Source organism: Alligator sinensis, unplaced genomic scaffold (assembly GCF_000455745.1).
Source record: "Alligator sinensis unplaced genomic scaffold, ASM45574v1 scaffold176_1, whole genome shotgun sequence".
Lineage (NCBI taxonomy): Eukaryota > Metazoa > Chordata > Crocodylia > Alligatoridae > Alligator > Alligator sinensis.
In genome coordinates this window covers 1132871-1152834 of record NW_005842471.1, presented here as the reverse complement: position 1 = coordinate 1152834, position 19964 = coordinate 1132871, and the positions used below count along the sequence as shown (strand labels likewise).

General features: G+C 37.6%; 1 protein-coding gene across 12 annotated transcripts in view; it reads right to left on the bottom strand.

Moving 5' to 3' along the window:
* Positions 1–2773: 2773 nt before the first annotated feature.
* Positions 2774–19964, bottom strand: part of CCSER2 (coiled-coil serine rich protein 2) — a 149216-nt gene continuing 132025 nt past the window's right edge. For 7 of the 12 annotated variants that reach the window (XM_025212564.1, XM_025212560.1, XM_025212566.1 and 4 more), the window contains one exon: positions 2774–7898. In XM_025212564.1, coding sequence (XP_025068349.1) covers positions 7068–7898 — 831 coding nt within the window. In that variant the 3' untranslated portion in view covers positions 2774–7067. Of the gene's footprint in view, positions 7899–13547; positions 13588–17902; positions 17988–19964 lie in introns of all 12 variants that reach the window. The other 5 variants (XM_025212568.1, XM_014523296.2, XM_025212569.1 and 2 more) reach the window with 2 other exon arrangements.

Here is a 19964-nt window from a genome sequence, read left to right as displayed (position 1 = left end):
AGTGAGGAGGTGAGGTATGTGAAGCCAGGAAGAAGGAAACAAGCCAGAGGGTGTGTAGCTGAGTAAGAGGGCTGTTGCTCTAGCTAGACTGGGCCCCTAGGTTCAATCCAGGATCCTTAGTCCCACTATGATAGAAACGTCCACACTTTTCCCATATCTACTGAATGTTACAAAATGCAGCATCTCAGCTTCAAGAGGAGACTATAGGGGAAACTGATGGCTGCCAGTGAGGGGGAACCTAAACCAGACTAAGTCCCCTAAGCTCTTTAGTGGGCCATAACATAGAAGGCCCCCTCAAACCCACTAAATCATGGCCTTATGCACCCAGGTACAATTTCAGGACTTAGACACATACTTGGAGAATTCATGGAGGCACACACATGCCCAGCTACAGTGTAGCCTATTAGGCATGCTCATTAGATTTATGGACACTTCGGTAACCACACGGCTCATGGAACCTAATTGTTAGCTGTCTGCAATTGCCAAAACCAGTACTTATATGGCTATGAAACAGGATCTAGACTTAAGCATTTAGAATATTTCTGTAAGGATAGAATGCTATTTTATAGTAGACATTTCCAAGTGCTCCAGATCTTATTGGACTCTTTTTGAAAGTCCTAAGTCAAATATAAAACTTCTTTGATAATATTTGTTATTGCAATTTTAGAACTAACTCAATGTATTGTTTCTGCTGGCATACAGCCAAACTTTTATATAAAAAAGTAATGAAGTTTAGATTTGCACCAAACACCCAAATATTGGGAGAACTGCAAAGCCATTTGAAAAGCACTGGCATCTCCAACTACCCGTTCACACCTGAATTCAGAACGTTACCTAACCCTGTACTGAAGTCTCAGTGAAACTTGATAATAAACTTAGACATTTTAGAACAAAAGCAATACTGTGTTATTGGTTTTAAAAACATGGACTCCTGGAAGTATACCATCTAGTAGGGCTGTGCAAAATTTTGGTGGCCATTTTGTTTTGTTTTGGATTCAGACCTGGTGATGGCAGTGGCTCTGGGCTATTTCCCCAGCCGGCAGCAGCAGCCTGATGAAACCCCACACATATCCAGGGGCCCATGCCCCCCCGGGGAAAAGCTTGAGGAATGATCAGAGAGCTGGGGATTGAACCAGGATCTCTGGGTGACTGCTGGAGCTGCCCCATCTCCCAGGCAGCAAGTAGTGCCCTGCCGAGCTGTGCTGCACTGCACCTGCATGATGGTGCAGCTGCCACACAGGTGCGGAAGGGTGATCCCTGCTGCACCCCACTGCCTCCCACTGCATGGAGGGGGTCTCTGCCACGAGCCCTCAAAGGCCAAAATCACAGCTGCCAGAGACGGTGAGTGTACAGCTGTTGTTTTTTTTTTTTTAAAGCTCCACACACCGACTGCAGAGCATGTGGATGACAGCATGTTGCCGCTGCCAACTGAGGCCAGTGCCAGTACCTGAGTTTGTCTGGTGCAGTCCATGCCAAGCGCTGGGAAGAACCCAGTGCTGGCACTGGCTCCAACCAGCAGCAGCAGCTTGCTGTCGTCCCGCATGCAGATCTGGGGGGGGGCCATGCCCCCGGGGTGGGGCTGTGCTAGGCTTCTCCTGGGGGAAGCAAGCCCCTGGATCTGCATGTGAGATGACAGCAGGCTGACGCTGCAGGTAAGTGATATGCATTTGCTTTGAACAATTCGAGGTGCAGTTTCACAAAAGCCCCTGCACCTATCTCCTTGAAACTTGGCATGCTTCATGGCCTCAGAAAGGACTAGTATACCCACACGTTTCATCCACATCAAGCAAGAAATGACAAAGTTATAGGCAGTTTTGCAATTCCCCATTATAGCCTATGGCCAAAACACCATCAAAATTCTGAAACAGCTCCAAAACAGTTTTGGCTTAAATGAAACGGGACAGTGATTTGAAACACTGAAACAAATCACTGTCCCTCCAAAATGCCGAATCTGAAATGAAATGCAGGCATTTTGCACAGTCCTACTATCTAGAGTTGGCAAGCCAGTCTATTGACTGGTCAATTGACTGCTAGGGCTGTGGGAAGCTTCAGTCCCCGATTGGATTTGGCAGAGATTTGGCCTGATTTGGTGGCCAAATCTCTAAATCCAAATCAAATCAGAGGACCCCTTTAATCTCTCTGAATTGAATTGGAACCCTTCGAATCGACTTGGACATAAGCACAGCTTTAAATGTTTTTTTTCTAACATACCTCTAGGTAGCAGGGGCTCGTGAATGCTGCGATGCTGGGGTGCAAGCAGCATGGGGCGGCTCCCCAGCGTGCTCAGCAGTAGACCCAGAAGTGGACCAGAAGCACTTCTGGTTCACTTCCAGGTCTGCCGGGGAGCAGGCTGGGCACCCCGCCCCCCCCACTCCCTAGCTTGGTGACTCGTGCCTCCTGGGTCGGGGGGGCACCCGGGGTCCCCCCATAGCTGATCACCGAGCTGGGGAGGCACCGAGGGGCCTCCCAGCATGCTCCCTGGCACAATTACAAACTTAGCTTTTAATTTTCTCCTTTCTGGTTTTAAAAAACAAAACCAAAAAAATCCTTAAGGAAAAAATTCTAAATTCCTCATCAGTAGGGGACAATTCATGTTGGGAGACAGGGTAGGGATGCAGGGGAAAGACAAATCCATTCATAGAAACAATTCTAGAAGTGAAGTCAAGAGTCATCACATTTTCCTTTCTACAACGCTACTTTCTGATGGGGAAAATTCACAATTGAATCAAGCAGTAAATAAGCACATGAATGCTAAAAAAAGCAGATACTTGTTATAATTATGATATTTTTATTCACTAGAACAACACTGAGGAAAGAATCTTTACATACAGGTTTTTAAATCAACTTTACAAGCAAATTCCAATATACAGTATTTACTCCCAATTTGGTTTAAAAAATAAGAAAGAAAAACAACAATGCAAATAATATTAATGCTATTTTTGTAGCTAGTACTGAATTTAAGACTTTAAATACTAACACAGAGTTAACATTTTTTTTTATCGTGGTGCTTTTATGCTTAGGTAGGCAGTGAGCAGCTTTACCATAACAGTGACTGAATTTCCTTGCTAGTATGGTTGTACATTAGTACAAAACTAACACCTACAACCATGATCACATGTTAAATTCCACTCTGTTCAGAGAAAGTTGCTACAAATGAGATAAAGAATAGATATGGAAGCCCTGTTCAACAGTGGATTTCCATTGATGGTAGGAAAATATCCATATTATGAATACTATATGCTGTGCAAAAACTCTTCCAAACTACCCTATGAAGCATGCCATCTACCAGAATATGGACATGCATGGTGTATAAGGTCTACATGGAGTAAAATTAACTAATTTATGATACTGTCTAGTTGAGCTACACTGTATTATAATTTAGTTTGGGAACCACTTTCTTACCTTATTTAATTACTTTTAATGAGCACCATATTATGGAAAGTCATTGATTTTTTTCTCCCCAGTGGCTATCATAAATGATAGTTTCCAGCAACTCCAGGAATTAGTATTGCACATGTTTTTTTCATTAATACCTCCACAATACACTCTAGGAACATTATTCTAAGGGCTAAAAAAAAAAAGACTTCAATGAAAGTTGGCTTCAAAAGGGAGTTCAAATGCCAGCTTTGGAGCAGGTAAGGGGAATCTTCTGAGTTGCATCATAAGTGCTTGAACTTCCATGGTTAAACTAAAAATCAATTCACAACAAAAATTAAATACATTATTAATTCTGTGAGATGATGATATCTTGGAAACAACAGCACTAGCAGAGAAATTAGTTTTAAACAAAAGCCACACAACAGGAGGCATTGAGATAATTTTAGGCACAACTTCAAGCAATAAAGCTCATCTTTAAAGTGCAATTCTGTTTTTTCTTTTGTGTTTGTTCACTTGTTAAATACTTAATTGTCTCTTTATACACATACTAAACAGTAGTTTAATACTTCTTTGAATATTGCACAAAAGAATGTCCGAGACACCAAAAGCATGAAAAAAAAATCAGCCATAAACAAATTTTTAAAACCTAACAGTCTAAAGTCTAATCCTTTAGATTTATGTTTAGAATCATCTGCACCAGTACTGAAAGGGCATCTCCACTTTACACAAGGTAGCTAGATTACCTGAAAGTTGTTTTTTATGCCTATCCCTGCTTTAAGTGTTTTATACAGCAACCTCATTTTCCACTCAGTCTCTCACTAAAATCTGACTTCAATTTTACCTCATCTCTTTCCCAGTTGCTCATTAACTGATTAAGTTTACCTCATACTCCAGACTTACTATACATACAATAAACCTTCCTTGCTAAAGCCCTAAAAGTCAAAATATGTAATTGTGTTTAGATAGATGAACCATTACAAACTGAACACAAGAACAATTAATTTGAGCTAGCACATCTCACATAAGACCTCTACAGTCATCGGCTCTATTTCTTAATTACTTCCCTTTTCAGGTAAAAGTGGGGAGGTGCTCTCTATATATAATATATAGTGTGGCAAAGTTTTCTGTGATTCTGTTATTTATTGTTCTGCACATTATATAATATAGAATTTATTTTTAAGAATCACCTTGTATTTTATGAAAACCTTGATGAGCTTTTTGCTTTGTTCCTTTGTACTCAGTAAAGGTGCAAATTTAAACTCTAACATCTTAGATCAGACCTGTTGAAACTTGAGAGGAAATGGAAATGGAAGACAAGATTCCATTCGATAACCTCACATCAACAACATTTTTAAAGTGAAAATAGTCTCTCTTTAGACAAAAACATACATATTTTTAAAATAAAATAACCTTTCCTTTAAAGGACAGTCAGCTTTCAGCTTTAAAAATCTATATAGACCTGAAAGTGAACCAAGAGTGCGATGGAAATATCAGCATTTTTCAAACTCTGGAGGAATAGCCAGATGTCAGGAGCCAGTTTTATGGATGTGAAGAAAGTCAGTTTTTTTCCCCTACAAAAGTAAAGACCTACTCCAGTTTTAGAGAGCAGCTATGAGGTCAAGGAGGGGAGGCAGTGAGAAAAAAAACAAACAACAAAAAACCCTCCATACCTCTTCTTTCTAATGGTATTTCTAGCAGTAGTCTCTTCATTGTATCCTATTTTGAATGATTCAAACAATCTTTATTAACCTTTATTAACAATCCATAGTGCTTTGTTTTTCTCGCCTTAAAATAAGGACTAAAATCATGGTTCTAATTTGTTTCAGAAATGCAGTCAGGTCTGAATTGAAAAGATCAGCTGATCAGTATTTGCTGAAAGAACACTGAGCGCTTTAAGCTTACATGGATGCGCAATATCTAGTGAAAAGTTTAAAGGATAACTCCTAAAGGGCCTGAGACACCTGAACTTTCATTGATTTCAAGAGGTGTTTTTGCGTCTGGATCCTTTTTTTGCATCTGGCCTCAAGTCATTTGACATGTATGCGTCAGGGAAGCTATTCTTGGACTGAAGCTATAAAGCTTAGGAGTGAAGATTTCTGTGGATGCATGCATACATATATACTCAGTTTATTTCCTAGAAAAGCTCACTTTAATACATCTTCATTTTGCAAAGTCCAAAATACTGCTCTTGGGGTTTGTTTCTTTTTTTCAGTAATGTTTTTGAAAATAATAATTCTGCCAATTTTGAGGCAGATTCAGGTCAAGTGGGGGTTGAGGGGCAAGATGCCATGGTTTTGGGAACATAAGGATACATTTTTGGAACACTTTATTGGATATGCACATCCTAAATCCATAGTGTACATTTACAAATTTCACAGTCCCATGGCATCCTCTTCAGAGTCAAATATTTCAAGACTACCTTAAAAAAGAACACTTATTTACAGAGCAGAAAGGTCTTTCCTTATTTTATTTCCCCATTCAGCTCCTTCCCAGTTAACCACAAGCTTGTTTAGAAATTAATTACAAAAAAAAAAAAAAAGTACACATCTCTGAAAAACTCCTTAAAGTACCAGCTCTGATTAGTACATCATAGGATTGTTCAAAGCAAATGTGGGTTTTTAAAAATAGTTTTCAGAAACAAGTTTTATTACATAAAATAGTTTCAAATCCCTACACATATGGCAAAGTTTTGTGCAAACATTTAAAGTCAGGTACTTCAGAGTCTTCCAATATTAAACAGAAATCAATAAATACAAGTAGTACAATAACATTAAAAGTTTGTAATTAAAACACATTGTGGAACCCTCAACATAGGTATTATATACCCCTTATTCCCAGAGGTTTATCACTTACCAATTCACAAACACTCGCACAGGCAGGTTTGTGCACAAGTATCCTTAGCATTGTATTTCAAAATTTTTCTCAATAATACCTAAACCATACTTCAAGCATACCAGTTTCACTGTAATGCATGAATGGATGGTATTTTTATATAGTAAGATGCATTTCACCCTGTGCAATTTGCTTGCTTGCCATCTGTGAACAGTGAAAATGAGCTAGAAAACAAATACAGTAACTCTCTGATTATAACAGAGGAAAAAACCCACAAACATTAAATGTATGATGTACATCACTTGTGATTATTCTGATAAATACGAAGATTTTGCATAGGCCTCTGGAATACAGAGTCACAATTATGGCCAGAAAGAGCGCCTTATAGATTTAGTCTCTGTAAAAATATTCCACTGCTTTAACCTAATTGGTAATAAGAACCTAGAGATTTACTAGTAACTCTATTATCTGATAATCCAAAAAGGACCAGAAATGATTTCTGCAAGCATTCTCTCCTCCACAAATACACAGTGTAGCATCTCAATAAAGTGTGTAATGGTCATTGCAGGCTTCATCATTTACTAAATGAAGAGAACTGATGGGCAGTTCTCTTAATTGAGAACAATTGATAACAAACTTTGAACATAGTTGGACAATTTTGATCTTTTACAAGAATCTGCATATTTGATAGTTTAAACTTCAGAATAGGTCAAAATCTACCGGGCAAATATTATAGAAAGATGCTAATTTTAATATTAATTCAGGATTTACAGGCTCTTTGTAAAGAAGCCTTAACTAAGGCAGTCAATGTATGGGAAGCAAATTGATGTATGACTCTCTTCAATGAGATGTGCACGTTAGTAATGCGTCTTTGGTTTAGGGAGGCGGGAATGTCGATTAGAGGCCAAGCTATCCCCAGAATGCAACCTGATGTTCTGATTTTGCATATTTTCCTTTCTTTGTGTTAGTGGCCTTGGGATGCTAGTCTTGGAAGAGGTGTTTTGAGGCTCTTGAGATATAAATGAACACTTAGGGATAGTTACTTGCTTAGATTTAAGCAAGAAAACAGTTGCTGGGCAAAGTTTAGACATTTTCTGGCTCTGTTTACTCTTCAGGTTAGCCTGACTGGATGTTGGCTGTAGGTGTATTGGACTACTTGATGGTGGTATTTCAGGCTCCTTGGAAGCTGGAGATGGTTCAAGAACAGCCATTGTAGGAGACACTAAAGCATTCTGGCTTGGGGGCTTTGTAATTCTTACAGTCTTTGGCCAAGAGGCATGGCTCATGGACAACTGTTTACTTCTCACAGCTAACTTAGTCTGCATCTTTCTTGTATTCATGTGGGCAGGTGTCTGAAAAGACGAATCATGAGACCGTAGTGTACCACCTTCATTACTAGCCATCTCTCTAGGTTCTTTAGCACTCTTTTTAACTTCCATATTTTCTGTCAAAAATGCGTTCTCATTCAGATCTTTTATACCTAACCGTATACTCAATAGAAGGTTCTGTTCATTCAGGCTATTTTCATGAGACGTATCAGCAGCATTTTTATTCTGATGATCACCATTTTCATGCAGGCCATGTTTATGGTATTCACTGGGGGCCTCAATATGTGACATTTTAATTAATTTTCCCTGGGCGAGGTCTGTGGTATTGGGAAGGCTGTTGGAAGGCTGTAGTACTTGAGGCTGTTAAAGACAGAAATGATATTAATAATATTAAATTAAAGACATGTATAGTTAAAAACATTTTGAAACCAAGATATGCTGACTGAATGCTTAATGAAGTTTACATATCCAGTTTGCATATTAAAAAGTTGATTTAGGAAGAAAAGGTGGATTCATAGGATACATCCAAGTGGGACTGGAAACATACAAAAAGAAATGTCAATACACATCTCCAAACAAAAGGACCGACAAGGAGAGAAATATATTTATTGATTTACAGTGCAAAACGTAAAAAGATTTGTTCAACTAAATAGATAAACATGTGTGTTTATTTGCAATGCAGTGCAGAAAACACAATAAAGTCATGTCCAGGAGTAGTGAGTTCAAATGCAAGTGCCTTAGCCAATAAAATATTATTTTTGTTAGACTGCATCCAGCTCATCTTCTCCATAATGATTATTTATTTAGTTATACAACACCTTTAACCCATTTTAAAGATTTGTAAAAGTAAAAATATGGAATTTACTGAACTATTTTGTATTTGTCGTGCATTTAGAAAGACAATTTCTAAGATTTAATTTTCTTGCCCAGCTGAGGACAGAGTACTTGTTATAAATTGGTCCTAATTAGGTTATTGACTAGAATTATATAGCTGTTTTATCTTGAAGGGCATTCAGATAAACTGATAAATAGACACTATTCAACAAAATGACATTACAGGGTATATCTTAGGCTACATTTTATGTACTACATTAATCACCAAAGATAAACATGGTTTAATGGAGACTTTACATTTTATCTGAAGGTAGAATCTAGCATTATGAATATGAGATGTGTCAGTACCTTTTCTGGGTCATTTCTATTTTTCCTTTGTTCTTCCCTGAAGAGAGACTTTACAAATAAACGTGTGCACTAATCAAACACAATCTTAACCTTAAATTTATGTGGATATTGAAATAATTCCTCATGATTCTGCTATTCACAGTATTTAAAAACAAAACAAAACCCAAAACCTACCATACTGCACTTTAACTATTAAAATTTAACATCATCAAATTTCAGACTTGGATAATTTTCAATTTTTCCTTTTCAGAAAGAGAGACCACTACTACCAAAGTACCTTTTTAAGGACTGCTAAAACAGAAATAGTATGATAAATGTTTTACAAAGAATTATTATTTGTGTTTCATGTATACAATATGCAGTCACACACTATTCCAGTAAACCCAAAGCCACATTTGCTATTCAATTACTGAATCAACATCTCACTTTAGTCTTCACTGTAACGGGTTTATTTACCATTTTCATCAATATTACCACTGTAGCAATGTTTTTTGTTTAAAAAAAACCCCTCATCCATCTTTTTCCTGCCTTGACAGAAAGATATGTTTGTTTAGATCTAATACATACGCAAAGGACACTTCACTCTACTAACATGAACCTCAGCACTCATCAGCTTTTACTAGGTAGGTCCTTTTTTTTTTTTTTTTTTTTTTTTTTACAGGAAAAAAGTTGAATGCTCTTAGTACAGTTCTCCTTCAAAGGTAAATTCAAAAGGAGGAGGAAGGATGAAGTCTCCTGAATGAATTGTTTTGCTTGTTGTTGTTGGGTTTGTTTGTTTTTTTTGGGGGGGGGGTCAACAACTCTATTATTGAGCAAGGGCAAGACAGGTTGGACCAGTGACATCAACAAGGGACAAAGAGTTAAGTGCAGACACACTAAAATACATTGAATACTGCTGATTTTAGAAAAAAAAAAATGTGATTGCATAGTGAGAGATGAACAGTACCAAAATGTAAGTTTGTAATAAGTATTTTCCTATTCCATACAGTAACCTAACCAAATCAGTGTGGTAGTCCTAGTCTTTCCTTTCTCACTGAGCAATTCTTCTAGGAATAGAGGCAAGTACAATCATTTATAGACATTAGGGCTGGAAGGGACCTCAGAAGATCATCATGCCCAGTTCCCTGCCCCAGGGGCAGGAAGTCAGCAGGGATCATAGAATCCCAGCAAGATAAACATCCAAATGACTCTTGAAGGCATTCAAAGTAGGTGCTTGAACTACCCTTGGCGGCAGTCTATTCAAAACCTTGGGGACTCGGACAGTAAAGAAGTTCTTCCTTATGTCCAGTCTGAAACGGTCATGGATGAGTTTGTGACCATTCAACTTTGTCATCTCTTTGCATGCTCTGGTGAAAAGATGTTCCCCCAGATCCTGGTGAGCGCTCATGATAAACTTATAGGTGGCCACCAGATCCCCCCTGAGCCTGCGCTTTTCCAGGCTGAAGAGTCCCATGGCTCTCAGCCTCTCCTCATAAGGTCTGTTTTCCTGACCTCTGATCATGCACATGACTCTTCTCTGCACCCTCTCAAGCTTCTCCACATCCTTTTTGAATTGTGGAGCCCAAAGCTGGACACAGTACTCCAGCTGCGGCCTCACCAAGGCTGAGTACAATGGGAGAATGACGTCCTGGGATTTGCTTGAGAAGCATCTATGGATGCAAGCCAGTGTTTTGCTTGCTTTACTAGCTACAGCATCACATTGAAGGCTCATGTTCATCTTGTGGTCAATCATGACCCCCAAATCCCTTTCATCTATAATGCTAGCCAGCATAGCACTGCTAAGCCTATAAGCATGCTGCAGGTTTTTCTTCCCAAAGTGGAGAACCTTGCATTTTTCGGTGTTAAACACCATCAGGTTTTCATCCGCCCATTTCCTGAGCCTGTCAAGGTCAGCCTGGATTGCCCTCCTGTCCTCAGCTGTGGATGCTTTACCCCAGAGTCTGGCGTCATCGGCGAACTTGACCAGTCCGCTTCTGATAATAATGTCCACATCATTAATTAAGATATTGAATAGTATAGGCCCAAGGACAAAGCCTTGAGGGACCCAACTGGTCACAGTGCACCACGACGATTGACTTCCATCAACCACTACCCTCTGGGACCTACCATGGAGCCAATTCCCCAGCCAGTGGATCTTGGTGAAGCTGAGGCTGCAGTTGGCCAGTTTTGCTAAGAGGTGACCATGGGATACCAGATTGAAGGCTTTTTTAAAGTCAAGATATAGGACATCAATCTCTTCTCCCTTGTCCAGGTGATAGGTCACCTGGTCATAAAAGGATAAGATTGGTCAATCAAGACCTACCCACAAGAAACCCGTGTTGGCTATCCCTCAGGATGTTGCCATTGGCCAGTCTGTTAAGAATGGCCTCTTTGATAATCTTTTCTAAGACCTTCTCCGGGATAGAGGTCTGGCTGATGGGCCTATAGTTTGCTGGACCTGCTTTCCTCTCTTTCTTGAAGATAGGCACCACATTGGCCTTCTTCCAATCTTCAGGCATGTCACCAGAGTGCCAGGAGTTCTCGAAGATCTGTGCTTGGGGCTGAGCTATGATGCTAGCCAGCTCCTTGAGTACCGTGGGATGTAAACTGTCAGGGCTGGCTGACTTGAAGGTATCCAGCCTCTCAAGGTGTTCCTTCACAAGGTCAGCATTGATGGAGGGTAAGGAATCTCCCTCAGTGGGCTATTATTACACTTATAATATAGCATTAACAGTTTTGATATGCAAATTACAGTTTAAATAATAAATCCCAGTGATTTTCGGTCAACTTTTCTAATATTAAATTTAGCGGAGATGGGAGACCAGAGGACCTCAAACTAAAATCTATTTTTCCTGAAAAGATGTTACATAAAAGGAAACAGTGTTGGCCAAAGTGTTCTCCTTTTTGGGAAGTGTTTGTATACTTTAAAGGAGGCAAAATTCTGAGATACAGGAACACACAGAAGTTTAAGAACCACTCAAAATGCATGCATGTGGAATTACGGTAGAAAGATTTAGTAAGTAGTTTAGATTTAACTTCATAAAGTACAAAAATGAGCATGTATTTTGTATGGCAGATTGTACTCCACCAGTGATTAATAGATGCAAATAGTAGTTTCATAAAAAAGGGAAACAAAGTCAAAGTCAATGTTCATACCTAATGTGTATTTACTTATATAACTATGTGCCAAACTACCTGAGGATGTTTATAATCAAGCATATGCTAACCATAAGCTGTAACTAACTAGAAAAGACAACCTCAGTTTTCTAGAGTTAAAGTATGTGAATGGACATCTGAAAACCAGCTTAGAAACTAACCTTTGATAATGCCGTATTTAGAATGACATTTTACAAAGTGGTGCCAATATGCAGAATTATGTGACTTGTGACAAATTTCCTACATTTGGCATTATATCGACTATGTAAAAGATAGATATGTTATATGCATTTTGCTAGCGTCCTAGACATCTTGCATAACCAAAAGGGGATAAAAAAATTTATTAGCATGATGCAAACATAAAAGTACCACTACATGTAGATTGTTACCATACTAATTTTACCATGTACAGTTTGGCATTTCCAGTGTAATATTCAGTTCACTGAGAAGTTCAGAATAAAGAACCAATTTCTACTATTTCGACATTACCAGGATTATCACAAATGACTTCTAGTCAAGTTGCTGGAGAGCTGGTTACCATTATCAGTAGTTTTGAAAGTAGGAAAAAGGAGAACACTTCATGAAAAGGCAAGGCTACTTTTGAAAGCAGTTAAGTAACGTTCAGGGAATATTTGCAATTGCAATGTACATTTACTACTCTCATACTCTTTTCCTTTGTCCTTTATCTGTTTCTTTGTATTTATACAAAGACATGGTTAAATGTAATAGATATCCGATAGTTAACTGCCTAATCATAAAAGTTTCTTAACAAATAAGAAAGGAAAACATAGCATCCTTTCCACCAGCAATTAAAGCCAGATACTTCATGGAACTGGCTCAGAAACCCTGAAGTGCTCTGTATGATTAGACACCCTTTTGGGACTGATTCATGTATGGATGGGTCATAATCAAGTATACAGTATCTGTGTTAACAGGGTTTCTATGTATGATTGATGTGAACAAGATTCAAGTGTACAGGACTATTTAAAATGCATTCCCTTATGCATTCTTATGCACACGGTTGCTGAGTTATGGTCTGTTTGTACCAGCATACAGCTCAGAAAAGGTACTCCTCAAAAATTAAAGTACAGTATGTAATAGGCTTTGTACACACATTCCACTAAAATAATGGAAGGAGGAATAGACTTCTATATGTAACCGTTAGGTGCACCGCTTACAATGACTAAATGTAATCTCTGCCACATTTGTAGTTATATATGAAGCAGAATTGTTTTCAACTCTCTTAGAAGGAACACCTCTGGGTGATGTTACAGTCGGAAAGCAATTTAATTTATCAGTGAAAAAGACCACCCCAACAGACAAACATGTATTCCCCAAGTCACTCTGATTAACACTTTAAATGGTAAGCATATGTTTAGTGTCAGTTATTAATATTAAATTAATTATCATGAAACTGACAGAAATAGAAATATTATTATTTTAAGGTTCATTCTTAGATATTGTTATCTTTAAAAGACAACTATATCTTTGATCTCAGTTCTACATATGCCTTTGTGGAATACATAGGGTAGTATTTACTTTTCTCATTAGTATTTTGAACTGTGTATGCAACTGTGCAATATGTAACTTGAGAACTACATGCATGGCTTTGATAGGCATGCATCATGCAAAAGAGAAAATGGTTGAAACGTGTAAAGAGGAGATGGGAAGAAATCTGAAGTTGTACTGTACCACGCTTTATCACAGAAGTAATGGACTAACTTCTCAACTCCTTGCCAATGGCATAATGGGAAAGCAGAGACAAGAAAAAGACAAGGACAATGATGTCAGAGGACCAAGACGCAACAATGAGAAAATAGCTATGACTGAACTGTATTATTTTTCATTTACATGTTAAATAACGTGTTCACTCATTAGAAATCCAACTTCCAGGAGCAAAGATTTTCATGCAGTTTAAATAGGTTATGGTACATGTAATACATGCATTATAGTACATGCAATGCATGTACTAAGATGTGCCAAAATGCCCTCATACCTAGAACCTAAATGCTTCAAACTTTAATGTTTTATGCATTAAAGGTTATTGATAATTCTTTAACTATAATTCATTATAGTGAATGTACATACAGATTAATTTTTTTCATTCCCCTCATTCTGTCTCCCATTGTATATTATGCATATATATCTTGTGAAACTGTAACTCATAAGGTATTTGTGATCATGTCAACTGCAGTGCTGATTGATTCATCTTCCTAGTGACTTCCGTGTTAACAAAAAACCCTTAAAATTAATTGTTTTTAAAAAAGAAGTTTTTTCTGTCAAATGCAGACCCTTTTCCTTGCATCATGATGATCAATATATTCTCCTAGAAGGGAAAAAGCTTTTGAGTTTAATTTAGCTTGACAAACAGCTAGACAACCACTGGAAAGTGGTTATTTTCAACTTTCCAATGTGACATTTGCTTCTATCCTGGGGTGGGGGAAGGGGTGGAAATTAAAACAGCAGACCTTAAAATCATATTATTTTTATCTGGAAAGTTTCATATATACCTATATTGCCACTATGCTACTTAACACAGTACAGAAACATTTAAGGCACTAGGAAAGACTGATTTTACAAACAATGAAAATAATACACTTTATTTCTTTAAACTCGAACATATTTCTAATATTTTTGTGTAACATGTCCTATATAAAATAATATGTAGCAAAAAGTTTTTATTGGCATTTATTTGGGATAGCTTTAATCAAATCCATTACTATTGCCTTTTAAATATCACTTGACCAACTACAATAAAACTTTATACTCGTACCTGGTGTATATGACAATAAATATACTCTCCATGTATACATTTGTAGAGACATATGTATGCAGATGGAAAAGCATGTGCTTATATAAAATTGAGAATTAAGCTTCAAATGCTTTGAAACTAAATAATCCGTGTCCCATTCCTAAATGTAATCTTTTGCTCCCCAATTTAGGATAGTTCTGTTAAAAATAAATAAGTATATAAGCTAAAATACTCTCTCAAAAACAAAAACAAAAAATTGAGGAATAATATCAAATTGCAGCAATAAAGATGTGAAAACCACAGACAAATAAATTGCATTAATGTGGTCACTGAGTATTTCCAATACTTAAAAATCTCTCCCATGACACCAGCTGGGTAGCATTCGTGATCTGTGAATATTTATGTAGTTGTTTTATTTTGTTTATAGTATCTTCCTGTGCAGCTGAAAACTACAAAGAACACTAACTGGCCAATGAGAAATATTTCTTGTAAAACATTTAATGAAAAGTTATGAATACATTTCTTTTAAAAATATATAGATGTAAAATAGCATGGTAATACTATTACAATGATTTGTAATCAAAAGACACACGATAGCTTATTTTTGTTGATGGTATTAAATCAGAAATTAGCTTTCAGAACTGCTATGCTTCTTTCACTTCTAACATACATATGCGGAGAAAGTACAAAATGATGTGCCCCACAGGCAAAAAAGTCCTCAGAATTAGAGTATAGAATCAGTTCACTGATGTGTAACCAGAGCCACAAAAATCTCCTGCCCCCACAAACATTTTCTTTTTTTGGTCTGTGGGGCACAGACATTTCTTTTCCAACATGTACTTAACCTAAGGCCCGAAGGGAAATTACTACAACACATTTTGTGTTTCAAAACGAATAATAATTAACAAGTATTTTTTTACCCTGAAAACTACATTTGTAGAGCTACTGCATTAAGTGTGTGAATCAGAAGTATATGAGTTGTATGTAGAAGTGGATGAATCAGAGGAGAATATTTAAGATTTAAGTACCACACTACAGCTTTGGAGCTAAAGAAATAAGGCACTCAATCTTGTTACTAAAAATGTCATAAACAAATTACTTATTTGCTCTGTAAAGTAGCCGCAAACGCAGTACAAATAATATCTTTACGTGACAGTCTATTAAAATGCATGCATCGGTAAAAAGACTGCTATCGTCATGACAGTGCATACAGTTAAAGTTCTGCAATATCCACAAGTAATGCCAGACTAGAGATGATACTTCCATGTCAACCTTCAGGAGAAAGTTGCTAAAAGAAAGTGGTGTTTTATTCCTATTGGTGACCCAAATCTCAGACTTGGCCTGTAATATCCCTTTCAGAATTAAACCCTCCAGGTGATATTTACAGGTATAAGCAGATCTGAAAACACTAAACAGAGGGGTTGCACATGCTATTACTATGAATAATCTCCTTTTGAGGGAACACTAAGAAATGATGTGATCCTGTAGGTAGGTGTGTATGTTAAAAAATGCACAGAAAATGTTTAACTTTAGTATCTTCAGTACGCATTTTCATGATCAAATTTAACAATGAGATTTACAGGAAAAGCTTACAAAAACTCAAACAAATAATTATAGAAAATAGATCTGTCTTTCTACAAATGCAACCATGCTTTAATGGCAGAGCAGACTGACAAAGCACAAAGAGAATTTGTGCTTTTTTAGGGCAGCTTCATATAGATTTACTGACTTCAAGAAACTATACAAAAGCTTAAAGATGAAAAGATGACACTGAATAGCTCAGGGGATTGGTAATTTTTAAGAGCACTTCTGCAGCCACTGGAGAATAGCTTAAAGTATCTTGGACCAATTCCTAGTGCACAGGTGCTTGACACATCAAGAGAATACTGACACAATTTGACATTCTTTAATTATATGCTCAGAACCACCATAAACTGAATTCACAGAAATGCCACTGCCTCAAAAGGGAATGTTTCCAGACAATAGCTGACAACATTGGATATGGCAATGCAACAGTCATGCACTGCTACTGCTAGTGCTATACCTGTGGATTGAACACTCAGTCAATAACCTTTAACAAATTCACATCTTCTGTGAAAACTAAATTAATTATACAAGAAAAAAGTAGAAACGTGAAAACAAGTCTAATTAACATATAGGAAACATCCAATATAAAAATCTTAGTATTTATCCACTTTGAGTTTTTTAGACCAGTGTTTCAGAAAAATGTCAAGATAGTATCTGAAGTGTATAAATGTTGTCACACGACATTTTCTTAAGAATGAAATCATTTTTAGAACAATTACAAAGTATATTTAATATAATCTTAATTTGCTAGGATAAACCTTTAAAATACCCAATCTCCTTAGAATTTTTACATTGCTTTACTTTAATAATTGTAACTTTTTTTTTTTGCACTTCTGATCCAGATGCTCCTGGGTACAGTTGGGCATCAGCAAGCTCACTGTAATTTATAAATTAGTATGATTAAAGTATTGGCGTAATGAATGCTATTTCTTTGGCCACACAGCGGTGTACATTAAGACAACAAAGCACAAATTAAGACTTACCATTTTGCTATTTTGTATGTAAACACAATTTAAAATCAGCAATTTTGCCTTTTGCACTGCGGGTCCAAGGCAAGAGAATAATTGCATCTTATTTCAAACTCAAGCATTAGCTAGCACAGAAGCAATGTTAGTATATCGTGCATGTTTCAGAGCAGCCAATTCTTCAAGGTGTTAAATGTTTTTTGTTTACTACCAACATTTTAGAGAGAGAAATTAGTTTCAGCAAAGCCATTCTGAAAAAAAAATTAAAAATTTTCCTGGATGGCAGGGAGAATTATACTATTTTTTTTCATTAAAATATTTAAAAAGGAATGAATTTTATAAATGCATCCCCACAATATCTTATGTAAACATATCTCTATATACACATGCACACATGCAGACATTGTAAGCCAACAAAACACACACATGAACAGGGCAGCACATTACAGCCATAGAAAGGAAAAGAAAAGCAGCAAGCAAGATGCAAGTTATAGACAAGAGTGGACACAGGGCTTATTCAGGTTGACTTCAAGAACTGCTGCAGTAAATCAGCTATTAATATACTGTAACAAAGCTAAAGTTGTATAGGGACTGAAAAAAAGCTTTTAGGTTAGGCCACACAGTATAGTATATGCCTGTAAGTTTGTGTCTGACAAAGGAAGATATTACATGATGAACAGTGCGTGCAAAAGGGAAGCCTCTACTGGAAGATGGTGAGGGATGAGTGAGAAGTACAGACTCACTCTGTCTGCGGTGCGGTGGAACAGTCCGCGAGATGCCCTGGAATGAGCCCTGCCAGGGAGAGAAGGAAGGAGCAGAATACCCACCCTGTGCAGAGAGAGAGAAGGGGGGAGGAGGGGGAGGAGTATAATAAAAAAAAGAGAACAGGGAAAAATAAGACACGAAAAAGCCACACTGTTCCTTTTCATGGTAAAATACGGTATTGCTATATTTTATTATGATTCTCCTATGTTAACCTAAATACTAAAACTTGCTAAACCATTAGCCAGTCCAACTGATTTATGATTAACTAGATTAGATAAAGGAAAGAGCATCACAAGCAGCATAGTAGGAAAATACCTCTATTAAAAAAAAAAAAAGATGGAAAAGGACACATTTTTGTTCAAATTGGTCTTTATGAAGAATACTGAAGAGAAATAAGACTGTAGGAGTTAATATCATATCATGAAGACAGGACCAAATGAATCAAAGTAAAGAAAGAAAGAAAAGCTCTCTCATTACTTTGCAACAAAGATGCATTTCAAAGTGGCTAAAAGTGAGTCAGGATAAGCCTGCTTAAAAAAAATGTATTAAAAACTTAACAGTTTCAGTTTGAAAAGAAAACATGTTAATGTAAAAAAGTTCTGATGAACTTACCTGTGTACTTTATGCTGCATCATTCAGATGTTGACTGCAAAAGGGGATCAATACATTTTCTTTTCTTTATGCAATTGATGGCTTGAGTGCTTTATTACTGGAGCAGAATACAGCAAGCAATAAACTACGTCTATACATGATCAGTGATATGCTGTGTTGGTCTGCCAAATCACCATTTAAGAAGAGTACATAACCTCAAGGGTACACATTCCTGCATTTCTGGTAGACATAAATGGGATCCTAGCAATGGACTTTTTTGAAAAAGACATCTTTCTTTTATACAATTCAGCATTTTCTCCATAGCCTTATTTTTAAGGTACCCATCAAACTTTCTCTCAAGTTGTGGCATAATTTGTGTTTCCTACCTTACCATACAATCCAAGGTACTTCTCTATGTCTTAATTATTAAATAACTCAGCTAAGCTTCTGCATTCCCCTGTCCAAATTCTGGAGACATGCACTACTGGTTTCCATCACTTCCTGCCTATCAGTAATTTCAGCTTCTAGAGAAAGAAATCTACTCAGCATATAAACAAATATCATTTTCCTTTTATGTAATCCAATGACTGGGCAAATATATTCTTGATTTAATGATCTCCTTACTCTGATAAATTTTGCCCACTACTATTCAAAAGTTCATCACAGCAATATTAAAAAAGCTGTAAGCTAAGCACTATGAGAACACACACAAGCTATCCATACATAGAATTTACCAGCCCAAGCACTTTTAGAATGGAGATGTAACAGATATGAAAAAACAAACCTCTACACTTCTGTAGAAGTTTTCTCTAAGTATCCAGAAAATCAGAGAGAGAATTAAGAGCTAATCTATGAATATAAATCATTATTTTTATTATTGTTTTTAAACAAGTAACTTGAGTAAATGAACATTTATGGAGCTGTTCACAAACAGCCATGACAATCCACACAGGCTCTTACCAAGGAGCATGTTGCTATATGGAAAATGCATTGTGTATGACACGGGTCAGCAACCCCCAGCACATGTGCTGAGCACAGCACGCGAGACCATTTTGCTCGGCATACCACCACCAGCCTGGATTCTAGGCAGCTGCTGCCAGCTACGAAGCCAGAGCAGCTCCCAGCAGGCAGCTGCGAAGCTGCAAGCCCTGCTGCAAGCAGACTCGGCTCCGTGGTTGGCAGCAGCTACCCAGAGCCTGGGCCAGTTGTAGCCAGGAGGCTGCTCTGGGCTCCAGCATTAGCTTCATACTGGTGGGTGCACACGCGCCTCAGAGCAGATGGTGGGGGAAAGGCCAGGGTTGCGCTGCCTCAGACCGCAGGCCCTGGCCTCTCCCCCACTGCTGGCACAGAGCTGATGATTGCGGAGCCTGGCACAGCTGTTTGTAGCCAGCCTGGGCTCTGGGCAGCTGCAGCAGGCAGGCTGAAAACAGCTGCGGCGGGCTCCACAGG